Below are 13,315 nucleotides of genomic sequence, written 5' to 3'. Positions count from 1 at the left end.
TTTTTCGCTGTGATTAGTACTACTATAATTACCTACAACATCCTGTACCCTTGAAACATAATGTGATTCTCTATAGATGCCTCCAAACATGACATATATAAATTCAACTGTATATTATAAATATAATTCCATAAACTTTGACATTTTAGAGATAATTCTACTTAATTGGATGTCTACAATTGCAATCAAACATAATTTATATAAATGTAATAATATATAATTAAATCTTACAAATATCTGAACAGCAATCAAAAAGTAACTTGTAGATCGCACTCCCAGTTTTTCTAACAATTCAGTAGGTGATTTTGGCTAAAATTTACTTATACCCACTGTATGTATAGTAAAATCATAATTATTACTATACAGGAACAATGCAAGATAGAGTATGCATTCAGATTAAAATTGGATGAAACGCTTCAATATCTCTGATTTAACATACCCCAAGTGCACGAGATAAAAGCTAAAGATGTTCCCTAAGCAGGTAAAGCATCAAGCATCCACTTTTCTATGAAGAAGGAAAAAAAGAACCAAAACCCAGTAAGATTTGCACGCATAAAACCAAACACCTAACTGATAGTGAAAACTGGAGTTACTTAGCCAGATTTTTCACTTTAATTTTCATTAGCTAATTTTTATCATCCCCAATATGATCTATAACCTTAAGGAAAAATTCTCAAAATACATATAACTCACTTAGGTTTTTTTTAAAAATATACATATAATATACTCTTTTAGGAGAGAGTATGAAAAATTCAAACAAAAATGACAGTGTTCTATAGTTTCAAAAAATATGAAAATCCCTGAGAAACATTCAATGATTTAAAAATTACAGTGTAATGACATGCATATAATGTCCACTTTCACTTGGCTATTTTGATGTTCTTATAGGCATTGTCTTTGTCTCCAAAATACTGAATAATCCTAGACATAAGTACAACATCCATTTGGGGTATGACTTTTTTCTTTAATTGTAATGCATTCATATTTATAAAATGAAACCCAAGTTTGTTTCCAATCACTCAATTTGAATTGAAAAAAATGGAAGTGCTCATTCAAAAGACCTCCATAATATATCTGGAATCAAAATGCTTCTGCTCCAATTACCTTAATAAAAATAGTTGTATCCTAAAAATTCCAGATAATTAGCTCAAGTATTTACTACCAGTAAATGTGACACCAACTTCAATAGCTAAGCCATAACTTTGGAAGAATATTTGGTTTCAATTTCAAATATTTGAAAGAGTTCAAGTATACAATCACAAAAATTTAGTATTTGCAAATTATAATTCAATGTTTAAATAAGTAAAAATAAACTTTATTAGTTTCTTATATACTATTTTTTCTATTGTATTTTTCTAAGGTTTAGATCATACTTGGCATATAAACAGATTATGTAAGTAATCAATAAATAGATAGACCTTTTTACTTATTTGCTTATTATTTGGAATTTGGGAGGAAAGTTATATTCCTATTTCTTCACACTATGTGGGGAAGTTTAATATTATATTTTTACTTTAGATCAATATTACAAAATGGTCTGTTTATGTAGAGTGCCTACTGATAAAATCTTGGGTTTAAAAGATTTCCCACAAAATCCAATTCATGAGATTTCACTATAATAAATCATATACGACAGGTGCTATAAAAATAGTTGAACATTTATTCAAGTTAATAGCTATATCTTAACTGATTTTTCTAGCCTGCTAGTTCAAACGCATTTCATCTTATGGCCAATAAACGATTTTTAATTTGCCCTTTTAAAGATAAAGGCAATGTTAACATCCTTCCTCCTTTTAAATTGTTTTTAAGAATCATGTTTTATAAACACAAAACTACCAAATGACAAATATATAAGGACCGAACTGATTGCACGTTAAGTAAATAAGTCATAAAACATTCATTACTGCTTATGGAGAAATTACAGTTTTAGTCAATAGTGAACAAAGTGATGTGGTTTTTATTTGTATGGCAGATGATTTTTCATCAGTACCAGAACATGTCTTTATACTAATTTCAGTAAAAAATAATTTGGATAAATTTCTAATTGGTCTTTTAAAATTCCCCCAGAAGTCTGAGGAAGAAGCAAATTGTGAAAAGCAAAGATTCTGAAGATACTGAGTTTCAAAACTCAACAGGTGCTGAGGGTACCCCGGTGGGCGAGTCTTACCACTGCAGAGTGAGCTGAGTCTGCTTCTTTTTATCCTTCATTATCTGCGTGATGGTCTTCTTCTGAGAGAGGTGAGGATCTGCTGCTTTGGTTTTGCTGTCGTGACTGTCCGCATCGTCTTCTTCGGAGGAAAAGTTACCGTTGCTTAAATGCATTTCTGATTGCAAACGGAAAAGAGAGAAAGAAAATCAGAACATAAAATCGATTAAGTAACCTCTAAATGGAACTGGGCGTCAAGGGGGTGGCCTATGGGAGTTTGGGAGGAGAGCAATGCAAAATCCCTTAGAGTTAATTTCTGGTTGACAAACTCTTTCCTGGGGGAAATACAAAGATCTGGACAGAATTTATATATATGTTTGCAGTGTGTGTGTACTATTATTGGATGCCCTTCTTAGAATTCATCCGTGTCCCAATCACATCCGCGGAGCCGGCAGAGCTCTCACCTGATTTCACTCCCACCGGCAGCTCCGGGTCTTCCCCTTTCTCCCCGCTGCCCAGCGCGCCCCCGGGCTGCGCTTCAGCCTCCAGGTACACCCTTTCCTCTGGGTAAACGAGCAAGCCCTTGCCCAGAAGCTGCACACAACACTCCTCCTGGACCTCAGGGGAAACCTGGGGAGAAGGCTGCGCCTGCAAGAAGGCGTCTTCCAGCGCCGGGACCTTGGCCATCCTCCTGGCCGCCGGAGACTTGGGCATCCGCCGCTAGGCCGGCTCCCAGCGGAGCCCCGAGCCCGGGGCGGGGCGGCGCTGGGCGGGGCTGGGGACCTGGGACTGCCGGGGCGGGGGCGGAGGCGGCCTGCCTCGGAGCCCCTGGCGTCGCGGAGAAGGGGGGCCGTGCACCGGGACAGCCCAGACAGCAAACGGCACTGCCTTTCTCCATCTGTCTGTTGTCCCGGCAGATACTCAACTTGGAACTCACTTCCTCACCTGCGCCGATCTCGCCCCGGGCAATGGAGTCCCATTCCCCACGTCTCCTTTCCCCTCTCCTCCCTTTCTCTTATCTTGAGCTGGATCTGAGAACTTCTCACACCCAAAGGTCCCAGAAACATCCGAGAAAGCTCCACTCTCATCTCCCGGGGAAGAGCAGCTGCAACCGTCCCCATCCTTCCTCTCATTAGACACGGCGGGCAGCCTTGAATCTGCATGCCCGGCCCCGGGAGAGGAGGACCCCAGAGCGCAGCTCAGTCTTTGCACAACTTGGGCCAGGTTTATTTATTCTCAGAGTAATCCTAGGGGTTGGTGAGAGCTCTTCTCAGTGAGGTAGGGACAGACGCCATCGCATCACATACCTGCCCAGACTGCGCTGCTCACAGGTAGGGCTCACAACCCGGACCTCGCTGCCTTCGAGGATCTAGCCCTGAGCTTGGAGGAAAAGATGCGTTCGCTCCCTGCGGTATTTTGTGACTTAAACGAGTCCCTGATGATTCCTTATTTCTTACACCTAGGGGTAATGCAACGAATGTTTGTTGAAATGGAAAACGAAATCGCCGTGTTTTATTTCCAATCCACAATGGCAGGTGAAAAATGAGACCGTGTGCTCTCTTTTAGGAAGAAGTCAGGAGGGACTTGGGGTCGGTGTTGCCTGACTGCCACATAATCTTTAATTCCGTCCAGCTTATGTTCTTTTAACAAAAATGTCCTGTGCTTACTATAAAGCCTACCACTCCCCAGAGAAAGCAAGGATCCTGCTTTGGTTCACATTGCCTCACCAAAACCTACAACCTGCCATATTCTTGTGGAGCATTAGAAGAGAAATCACCCCTGAACTTGAATTTAATATTAAAATACATTACATCAAAATTTAACTTAGAAAAAACGAAATGGGACCCCAGTTTGGGGAAGGCAGAAGGATGAGTTATGAGGAGGAGCCTAGGAGCATTATCTTACCTAGGCAGCCAAGATTACCATGTATTTTAACCTTCCCCATTTTTTAGCACCACTTGTTGAGAAAGGCACGATCTCTCTGTCAAAGCTTTTCTCCCTACCTGGTACCTCCAGCAGCTGGGGCCAGCCAGCCACTTATCCATGCACCCAGAGCTCTGAGGTACACTCCTCCCAGGGACAACTTTGCATATCAATCTCCCCTACACTTTACCCCCAAAACCTCAGAGCTTTCTCAGTCCATGGAGCCTGGCGCTACAGTACTAAAGTTGGAATGCTTCCCCTTTACTGAGACACCCTCAGACTCATTCTGCAAAGGGAGTTCTAGTGATTAACCAGGTGTATACAAAAAGACTCTGCCAGCTTATAGCACATATTCAGAAGGAAAACAATCAGGAAAATGACTGGGAATTCTTGTTGAATTTTTTAAAATAGTGAACACGATATTCCAGGTTGATTGTGTGTGTGTGTAAGTCATACAGACACTAAGTAAATATCTGGCATTTATCCAATTGAATTGATCAATGAAACACAAACCAAGGTCATTTAAGGCCTAAGTGAACTTTTTGCCTGAGTTTTAAGTAAACTGTCTGCCTAACAAAAGAACATGTAAGTTCATTGCGCTTCTAGTCACAAATAGAAATTAAATAGACCTAAAACAAGTAAAGAAATTGAATGCGTAATAAAAAAAATTCCAATATAAAAAATCCCAGGATAAGAGGCTTCACTGGTGAATTATACCAAATATTTAAAGAAGAGTTAATGCTAATCCTTCTCAGACTTTTGGGGAGCAGTGCAAGCTGTGCTCCCAAGGGGGAGAAAAGCTGTCATCATCCTAAGTTGCTGTTTGTGATTATTATAATTAATTTGAGCTCATGATACCAATGTTTTAGAGACATAATAGTAATTTAGTCATAAGATCCTAGGCTGGAAAATAGGTCAATATAGAGGGTGATCTTTCAAAATAGTGATTTTTAACATTTTGGTTTTTATACGCACTATAAGAAATCTATGTAAGCCATCGACTCTCTCCCCAGGGAGATAAAAACACATGAATACACTCACCTACGTACATACAAAATTCTACATACAATTTGGCACATCCCAAGTAAAGAATATCTTAAAAAGTTTATTCTCTTTTAAGAAAAAGGCACAATGATACTTGAAAGAGAGATTCTTACAAGTTCCCACATGACAGTATCTTCATGACCAGGGGCACCACATTAAAGGAGAAAGGAAAAGGAATTTGGAGTTAGAGGCATTTGCACTCACTCTCTTTGTGATTCTGGTCACTTAACCTTTCTGTTTCCTTCTTTCTAAACTGGAAAAAATAGTGCCTATCTGTAGCAGACTTTGTGGGTGCTCTGCCCAGGTCCTTTGGATCCCTCTCACATTTTCTGAGCACCCTTTCCCCAGCTTCTGCCTCCTTTTGTTTCCAGTAACCAGCTCCACCACCACCACCACTTGAGAGCACCTGAGGCTCTCCTTTGCAGGAACTGCCCTTGGCCACCAGACCACCGTCACCCATAGGCAGAGAGAACATAAGTGCCTAAGTGTTATATATCCCCTGGGTAGCTCTTAGCCAATGACTGATGATTAGGGCGCATAAAATCCTACCTCCTTGACCTCATGATGGATTAACCTGAGGTGCAATTTACAGTCCAGAGCTCCTCTGTGGGATCAGGCTGAAGCATCCTCTGCTGGACAATTCCTGAAATCCCATCCTTGTTTGGCTGCTTGTCCTTCTCTGTCCTGCTACCCCTCCTCCCTACCTGTTTCTCCTAGAAACATTTCCTTCAAAATCACTTTTGTAGATGACTTCTTGACTCAAGGTCTACTGCCATGAGACACCACATTATAGGGTTGCTGTAAGAATTAAATGAAACGTGATAAAAAAAAGAACCTAATACAGTGCCTGGAACAGCAAGCTCTCAATAAAAGGAATCTAATATTCTGAAACTTTAGCTCCCTTTTAGTGCTCATGTGCAAGGAAAGAAATTTTCTCTTTTTCATTGCAGAAAGATTCTGAGGAACATCTTGCTCTTTGCCTAGACTGTTTCTGGGCTTGCTATGATCTGGATTGATTGTATGCTATGCAACTTTCTTCTGTGAAAGCTCACATCTCATCTTATTTTTTCTGTTCACCAAGATTACTTTTTAAACATGAAAAGTACTTCTTATTCTGCCTTCAGGTAATAAATTTCATGTTGTTGCTGCTCCTTTCAAGTAAAAGTATGGTCAGTTATAAGCTAATAACAGAGCCCCAAAATATATGAAGCAAACACTGATTTTGACAAAAGACCATCAATGGAGAAAGAATAGCTTTTTCTTTTTTTTTTAAAGATTTTATTTTTTCCTTTTTCTCCCCAAAGCCCCCCAGTACATAGCTGTATATTCTTCATTGTGGGTCCCTCTAGTTGTGGCATGTGGGACGCTGCCCCAGCGTGGCCTGATGAGCAGTGCTGTGTCCGCGCCCATGCCCAGGACTCGAACTAACGAATCACCAGGCCGCCTGCAGCGGAGCGCGGGAACTTAACCACTCGGACACAGGGCCAGCCCCCAAGAATAGCCTTTTCAACAAATGTTGCTGAAACACTTGGATATTCACATGCAAAAGAAATCCTTTTCCACATGAATTTGAAACTTTCCTTTACACTATATACAAAAATTAACTTGAAATTCATCAAAGACCTGAATATAAGAGCTAAAACTATGCAACTCTTAGAAGGAAACTTAGGTGTAAATCTTCATGACCTTGTATTCCACAAATATTTCTTAAATACAACACGAAAAGCACAAACAACAAACAAAAAATAGATAAATTGAACTCCATTAAAATGTGTGCATCAAAAGACACTATCAAGAACGTGAAAAGACAACACACAGAATGGCAGAACATTTGAACATCATCTTTTTGATACGGGTCTAGTACCCAGAATATATAAAGAATTCTTGTAATTCAACAATCAAAAGATAATAGTCCAATTTGAAAATAGGCCAAAGATTTGAATAGACATTTCTCCAAAGAAGACAAACAAATGGTCAATAACCACATGAAAAGGTGCTCAACACCATTTGCATTAGGGAAATGTAAATCAAAACCTCAATGAGATAGCACTTTGCTCCCACTAGGATGGCTACAATTTTTAAAAAGGAAAAAGAAAATAAGATGTGGGGAAATTGGAAGCCTCATACATTGCTGGTCAGGAATGTAAGATGGTGCAGCCACTATGGAAAATTGTGCCTCAGTTCTTCCAAAAGTGAAACCTAGAGCTATGATATGGCCCAGTAATTCCATTCCTAGGTACATCCCCAAGAGAATTGAAAATATATGTTCACACAAAGCCAAATATAAAAGGCCACATATTGTATGATTCCATTTCTTGAAGTCTCCGGAAAAATCAAATCCGTGTAGACAGAAAGTAGGTTAGTGAGTGTCAGAGGCTGGAGGTAGGGGGTTCTGGGATGACTGCTTAATGAATATGAGGTTTCATTTTTGGGTAATGAGAATGTTCTGGAATTAATGGTGATGGTTGCACAACATTGTGAATATGTTAAAAACTACTGAATTGTGTACTTCATATTGGAAATCACCATCTATCTCAATAAAGAAATTTTTTTTTTAAGTAGGCAAAGTCAGGTTATAAAGAAACAACTTAAAAATCTGTTCCATTCTTACCAGATTAAGAAATACTGCTTAGTCCAAGACTCTGATATTAAGGAAATTTACAAAGTTTGGACAAACTTCCCAGACTTATTCTTAAAATATGAGCTATTAGTTTTGCTATTGTCCTGTAAATTTCAACTACTTATGTCTCCATTCCTTATTCAAATCTAATTTCTTCCTACTTTAACTTTAGTTGTGCCATGTTAATTTTTTCTTTCTTTTTTTAGTCCTTATTGCACGTAGGATCAGAGAGAAGTAATGCGAAACAGAGAACAAAGAAGATAGAAAGAAAGAATAAGAAGAGCCAAGAAATGGCTCAGAGGACTGAGGGAGCCAATTAAAAAAGAGAGAGAGAAAGATAAAATATTTCCACTTGGTTAGAACTTAGGAGACCAAGTTGATGGCTCAAGTCTCCACGGAGGCAGAACTTTTTTTTTTTTTTCATAACTGCAAATCAATGTAAAAGGTCAATCAATTTGGGGAAAATTCAGGAAAGGGGTTTTCTAAGAAGCTACAGGCCGATTCCATCTGGACAGTGATCAGGCCCTGGAACGGGAGTGTGCGCTTGGAAATGGGGTGAGCGCCAGGTACTAATATATTTTTTTTTTTTTCCTTTTTGTCCCCAAAGCCCCCCGGTACATAGTTGTGTAGCCCCCCGGTACATAGTTGTGTATTCTTCGCTGTGGGTTCCTCTAGTTGTGGCATGTGGGACGCTGCCTCAGCGTGGTCTGACGAGCAGTGCCATGTCCGCGCCCAGGATTCGAACCAACGAAACACTGGGCCGCCTGCAGCGGAGCGCGCGAACTTAACCACTCGGCCACGGGGCCAGCCCCAGGTACTAATATTATTTAAAGGAAGAATCACTGCTGTCTGGTGACTTATGGACAGGTCTTCATGGAAAAAAAAGAGTTATTTCCCTGATTGCACTCTTTAGGAACTCTCAAGGAAAATAAGAAGTACTTTCTAGGTAAATTAATTGCTCAGCTCATTGCTGGACACTGCATCAGAACTCACTTGTAGTCATTGCCAAACACAGTTACCAGACAATTTAATGAACAAGAGCTATCTCTTCTACCACCATCATTCCAAAGATAGGCAGAGACAAGCTTGAACTGGTCCCCAGAGCTAAAAACTCAGCCTTGAACCAGGAGTGTCTCTAATGCTGCTGAAACCCATTCAGGTGTCTAGACATTTCGTTAGATTTTCCTTAGGGTTGTGATGAAATACTCTTCTTGCCTTGTAACTCTCCATACTATAAACCCTACTGAGTGACTGATGCTAATATTTTCATTTCTTATTCGATATGTTGTTTAGAAATGCCAGGATAGAGGGTACATGGGTGCTCATTACATTACTCTCTTTACTCCTTTCTAGATTAAAATTGTTTCAAAATAAAGTTTAAAAAGCAAAGTTATTTGTCTTTAGTAAAGGTTGACCTATGGCGGTTTGTAAATAGAAGATATTTGCCTAATTCTAGGGTTGTATATGTACACAGAAAATACATTAAAGCTTGAGAATATGTTTTTTTTATTACATTACTTTTAAAAATGGAGGCATCGGTACATTTAAAATATTTCAATATTCACTTCTTTAGTTAAGTTAAAGTAAAAGTCAATCTACTTTTTGTTGGAAGTTACTTTGTTCAACCTTAATATCCAGTGCCTCTAGTAATCTTTGTCCTTCACATATAAGTAACCACCTACCTCTCTTTCAATTTCTAATAAAAGATAGTCTAATGGGTTTTTTTAGATTAATATAAAATTAATTGTATGTTTGCAATGGTGAAGAAAGAAAATAGATTAGGTTTGTACAGAAGTAAATAATGTTCTGCTTTATGTGTATTTGAGAACTGCTTCCTATATAATGTTGCAATAAACACGTACAGTAAATAGCAAAAATATAACTTGCAAATCAAATTAAATATTAGATGCATATGTTAAACCACAGCTGGTACATAGTAGATACCTGCTAGATATTTGTTACAAAAATGAATGGAAAGTGGTGGCAGACGTCCATCCTCTCCTGCATTCAACCAGAAATAATTTATCATGACCTGGGGATTCAAAAATAAATAAGACATGATTTCTCTCCTTTCAGTACTCTAAGTGAAGTGGAGGAAGCAGATATATTAGAATACAACATGATTAAAATCTGTAATAGTGACAGGCACAAAGTGCTCTTGGAGCACAAAGGCAAGAGTGAGCAGCTCAGGCAAGGGCAGCTTTGCTCCAAAGGAGGGCAGGCAGAAGGCTTCAGAGAGAATGTAACATTTTAATAAGTCTTGAAGGATTGGCATGCATTCACAGGTGGAAAACAGAACAGATCGTGCAGAGGCACACAGGCAAGAAAGAGCATGACTGGTCATAGCAGTCAGTAGTTGGGTGTAGTTGGAGGGTAAGAAGCATCATGGAACATGGAGGATAATGACTTGAGGTCAGATCTTGAGGGGTCTTGTTCAAGCTAAGAAATGTAGGGAAGTTAGGAAGACCAGGTGATAAAACAAAGGCTTAGACTTTGGAGCAATGGTTCTGAAAACAGAAAAGAAAGAAGTGATTTAAGAACATATTGAGGATGCATATATGGTGCTTGCAATAGATTTTTGCAGCCTTGGCCCCTAGTGATTCATGCGTCTTTCATCCATGCCTTTGGGTAATCCCTTCCTGGGTTGACTCTGAACTTGGGCATCAGCAGACATGCAAGCAAAGGTTTGAAAAGCACTTATGCATTGGGGTTTCACTTCTCTTGCTGATGGTGGAAACCCTGAGACCACCACCATGTAGCCAAGCCCAGCCTAGCTTGCTGGAGATATAGCAAACCCATCATCCCAGCTGATAGCCAGAATTAACTAATAGCTAGAACCGACTGCCAGACATATGAGTGATGTAAATGAATCCACTCTAAAATAACCAGCCTCCAGCTGACTTGCCAGCTGAGTACAGCTTCATGAGTGAGTCTTGGTGAAGCCCAGCCCAGCTGAGTTCAGCCAAATTGCTGACCCAAAGAACTGTGCACTAATAAATTACTGTGGTTTTAAGCCACTAAAATTTGGGGTGGTTGTTACACAGCAAAAACTAACTGATACAGTAACGTGATAGCCTTACATATCACAAAAAGTTGGTTGAACTTTTAGAGATATCAAAATAGCAGTAAGCAGTGGGAAAAGCAGTTTGAAAAGTGAGTTGGAGCAACTTTTTATTTTTGTTTTTGATGGGTTTTTTGGTTTGTTTTTGTTTTTTTAGGTGAGGAGGAATAGAACTCAAAGGTGACAGAGATTTTGGATAAAACTTACTTCAAAGGGTTAACATAATGATCACACAAAACATATATACACAAAAACAACAAACTAAAAATAATTGTTACCTTATAAATCCATATATGTGTAGACTAATTTACTTTATTTTCTGTTTGACTTTTTAAGGAATTCACACAAGTGGGTATACACATAGAGAGATATGCATGCATCCTATTTTAAGGAGAAACAACTTGGGGTACCCCAATACACTCTAAAACAGCTCCCTAAAGTTCCCAGCTACATGTGGGATGTAATTTTCACAGGCATATCTCTGCTTCTACCCCCATACCCAGAGAATTCTGCAGTTGCTTCTTCCAAATGAAGTGTCCACACAGAGACACACTCAATGGGTATAAACAGAATAAGATATTCCAGGTGTGAACCCTAAACCCTCCAAATGAATTAAGCATGTTTGAGGGCTAAACAAACTCTTCATTTTCTAACTTTTTATTTACAATATTATATCTACACATATTTTCCTAGTGGCCTTGGGGCTGAGGTACCTATCATTTCCGATAACAAGCTATAGAACAAGATATGCTATTAATTTCAAAACATAATGTGTAATGTACAAGATGAAGACAATAAATTTTTCATGTCATATCAGTGTTTATTTGGCAGAAATAGGCAAAATTCAGAATGCTTTTTAGTCCTAATATTCCTATCATAACAAGGCAAATAATTGAAATTAAATGACGTATTTTAAGCATGAATTTTTAGTCTTGTTTTATCTACTGACATGGACAATATAGAATAAATAAATTAGATCATCTAAAATTTAAGGCAGCATGCATGATTTATCATAGATTTACCCTTATATGTTTGTAATCAATCGCTGGCTCCAAACCTGTTTTTCTTCTCAGTGTGCTTCTGTATTTTATTGCTCAGTTGCGAAATATACTCTAAATGGTTTCTTTGCTTAGAATTCTTATTCCCTGAATATCGAAGATTGTAGCCTTTTTTTCCTCAGCCTTCCAATTTTTTGTGTTTTGTAAAATTGACATTTGAATATGCTGATTGTAATCAATTTGCTGCATATAATAATTTAACTAATAATCATTGATAATTTTGACTAATACATTGCCTTTAAAATATAATATTGAAATCGATAATAACCTTTTTCAGAACTCATGTAATTTTCTCCAGTTAAACAAGATTAGTTTTGCTTAAATCACTAGTTTTGTAACTTGTCACTGAGGGTAATGGATAACTATGCCTACTAACTCCGGTCTGTGGTTCTAAGACTGTGTGTACAATACATTTGTTTCTCATCCCTCACTCTGTTTGAAAGCTTTTAAGCCCAATATATCATCTTTACTGAACAATTTATCAATTGGAGGAGCTGAGTAAATGCTACTCTTTCCATAGCATATTGCTCTTGGGTGCCAGTAAAGGACAAATAAGGACAGAATAGCGTAATAAGTAAGTAAACATTAGGTCAAGAGAAGAGGTAGTTGGCTATATCTAATGCAAGGATTAAATGGTGCTTCTTGAAGTTGTACCATCTGCATCAGAATTACCCAAAGTACATGTGAAATAAGCAGATACTCACCTCAGAACCAGAAAATCACTGAATGAAATGGATTTTATCAATATAGTGTCATATATTATAAATTTCTCACATCAAGACAAGGAAAATTGCCTTTTAGAAGACATGAGAGAGGATAATGTGTGCCAGCCTAAGCCATAGTCTAAAATCTTAGAAATTTTTCAGCTGGATTATGATTCAGCCTTGGCTCATTCAGAAAGGCAGTGTGGAAGAGAGAGTTAAAGGAAAGAGGGGAGGCAGCTTATGGAGACAGGCTGAGGAATGAGAAGGTGATCACTGTCTCTTAGTAGTCTCAGCAGCGCTTTCCTGGTTTTTTGACTATGACACAGGTAGAAAATGATGGTGTTATATCCAGCTGACAGGTGTAAGCAGATGAGGCTGGTCACAGAGACTCTGAACACCCCCAAAGAGACAGGGGATCAATGCCATCCCCTTGGGGACACCCTGTTGGGAAAATGCTCCAAGAAACATCCATCACTCTCTGTTAGTGTGTTCATCATTACATGCTTTTAACAATGCCCAGGCACTGGTTTTGTCTTCTCTACTTTGAAGAACAAGGAGGCAATACCAGGAACTTGCTGGGCCATTCTCTAGCTCTTTGTAAAGAAGGACATAGGATAGTTTCTTCATTTCCACACTTAATTAGTGGACATTATTAAGTGGATGAAGCATTACATGTAGGATATTTTTCTTGATTACTGTATGTTATTTACATTTGAATGATTAAATAATTTAATAATTGTATTAGAAAGCATGTAAAAT

The 13,315-nt window shown here is 38.6% G+C and overlaps 1 protein-coding gene across 1 annotated transcript in view; it reads right to left on the bottom strand.

Annotated features, from left to right (window-relative positions):
• The window catches only part of RFX6 (regulatory factor X6), a 59,284-nt gene extending 56,387 nt beyond the window's left edge, over window positions 1-2,897 (bottom strand). The window contains exons 1-2 of the mRNA XM_014866210.3: window positions 2,611-2,897; window positions 2,168-2,324 (exon numbers count right to left, since the gene is read on the bottom strand). Coding sequence (XP_014721696.2) covers window positions 2,168-2,324; window positions 2,611-2,860 — 407 coding nt within the window. The 5' untranslated portion in view covers window positions 2,861-2,897. The remainder of the gene's footprint in view (window positions 1-2,167; window positions 2,325-2,610) is intronic.
• Window positions 2,898-13,315: the final 10,418 nt, after the last annotated feature.

Source organism: Equus asinus, chromosome 24 (assembly GCF_041296235.1).
Source record: "Equus asinus isolate D_3611 breed Donkey chromosome 24, EquAss-T2T_v2, whole genome shotgun sequence".
NCBI lineage: Eukaryota > Metazoa > Chordata > Mammalia > Perissodactyla > Equidae > Equus > Equus asinus.
The sequence above is the reverse complement of the archived record's forward strand: the minus strand, read 5'-3'. Positions and strand labels throughout refer to the sequence as shown.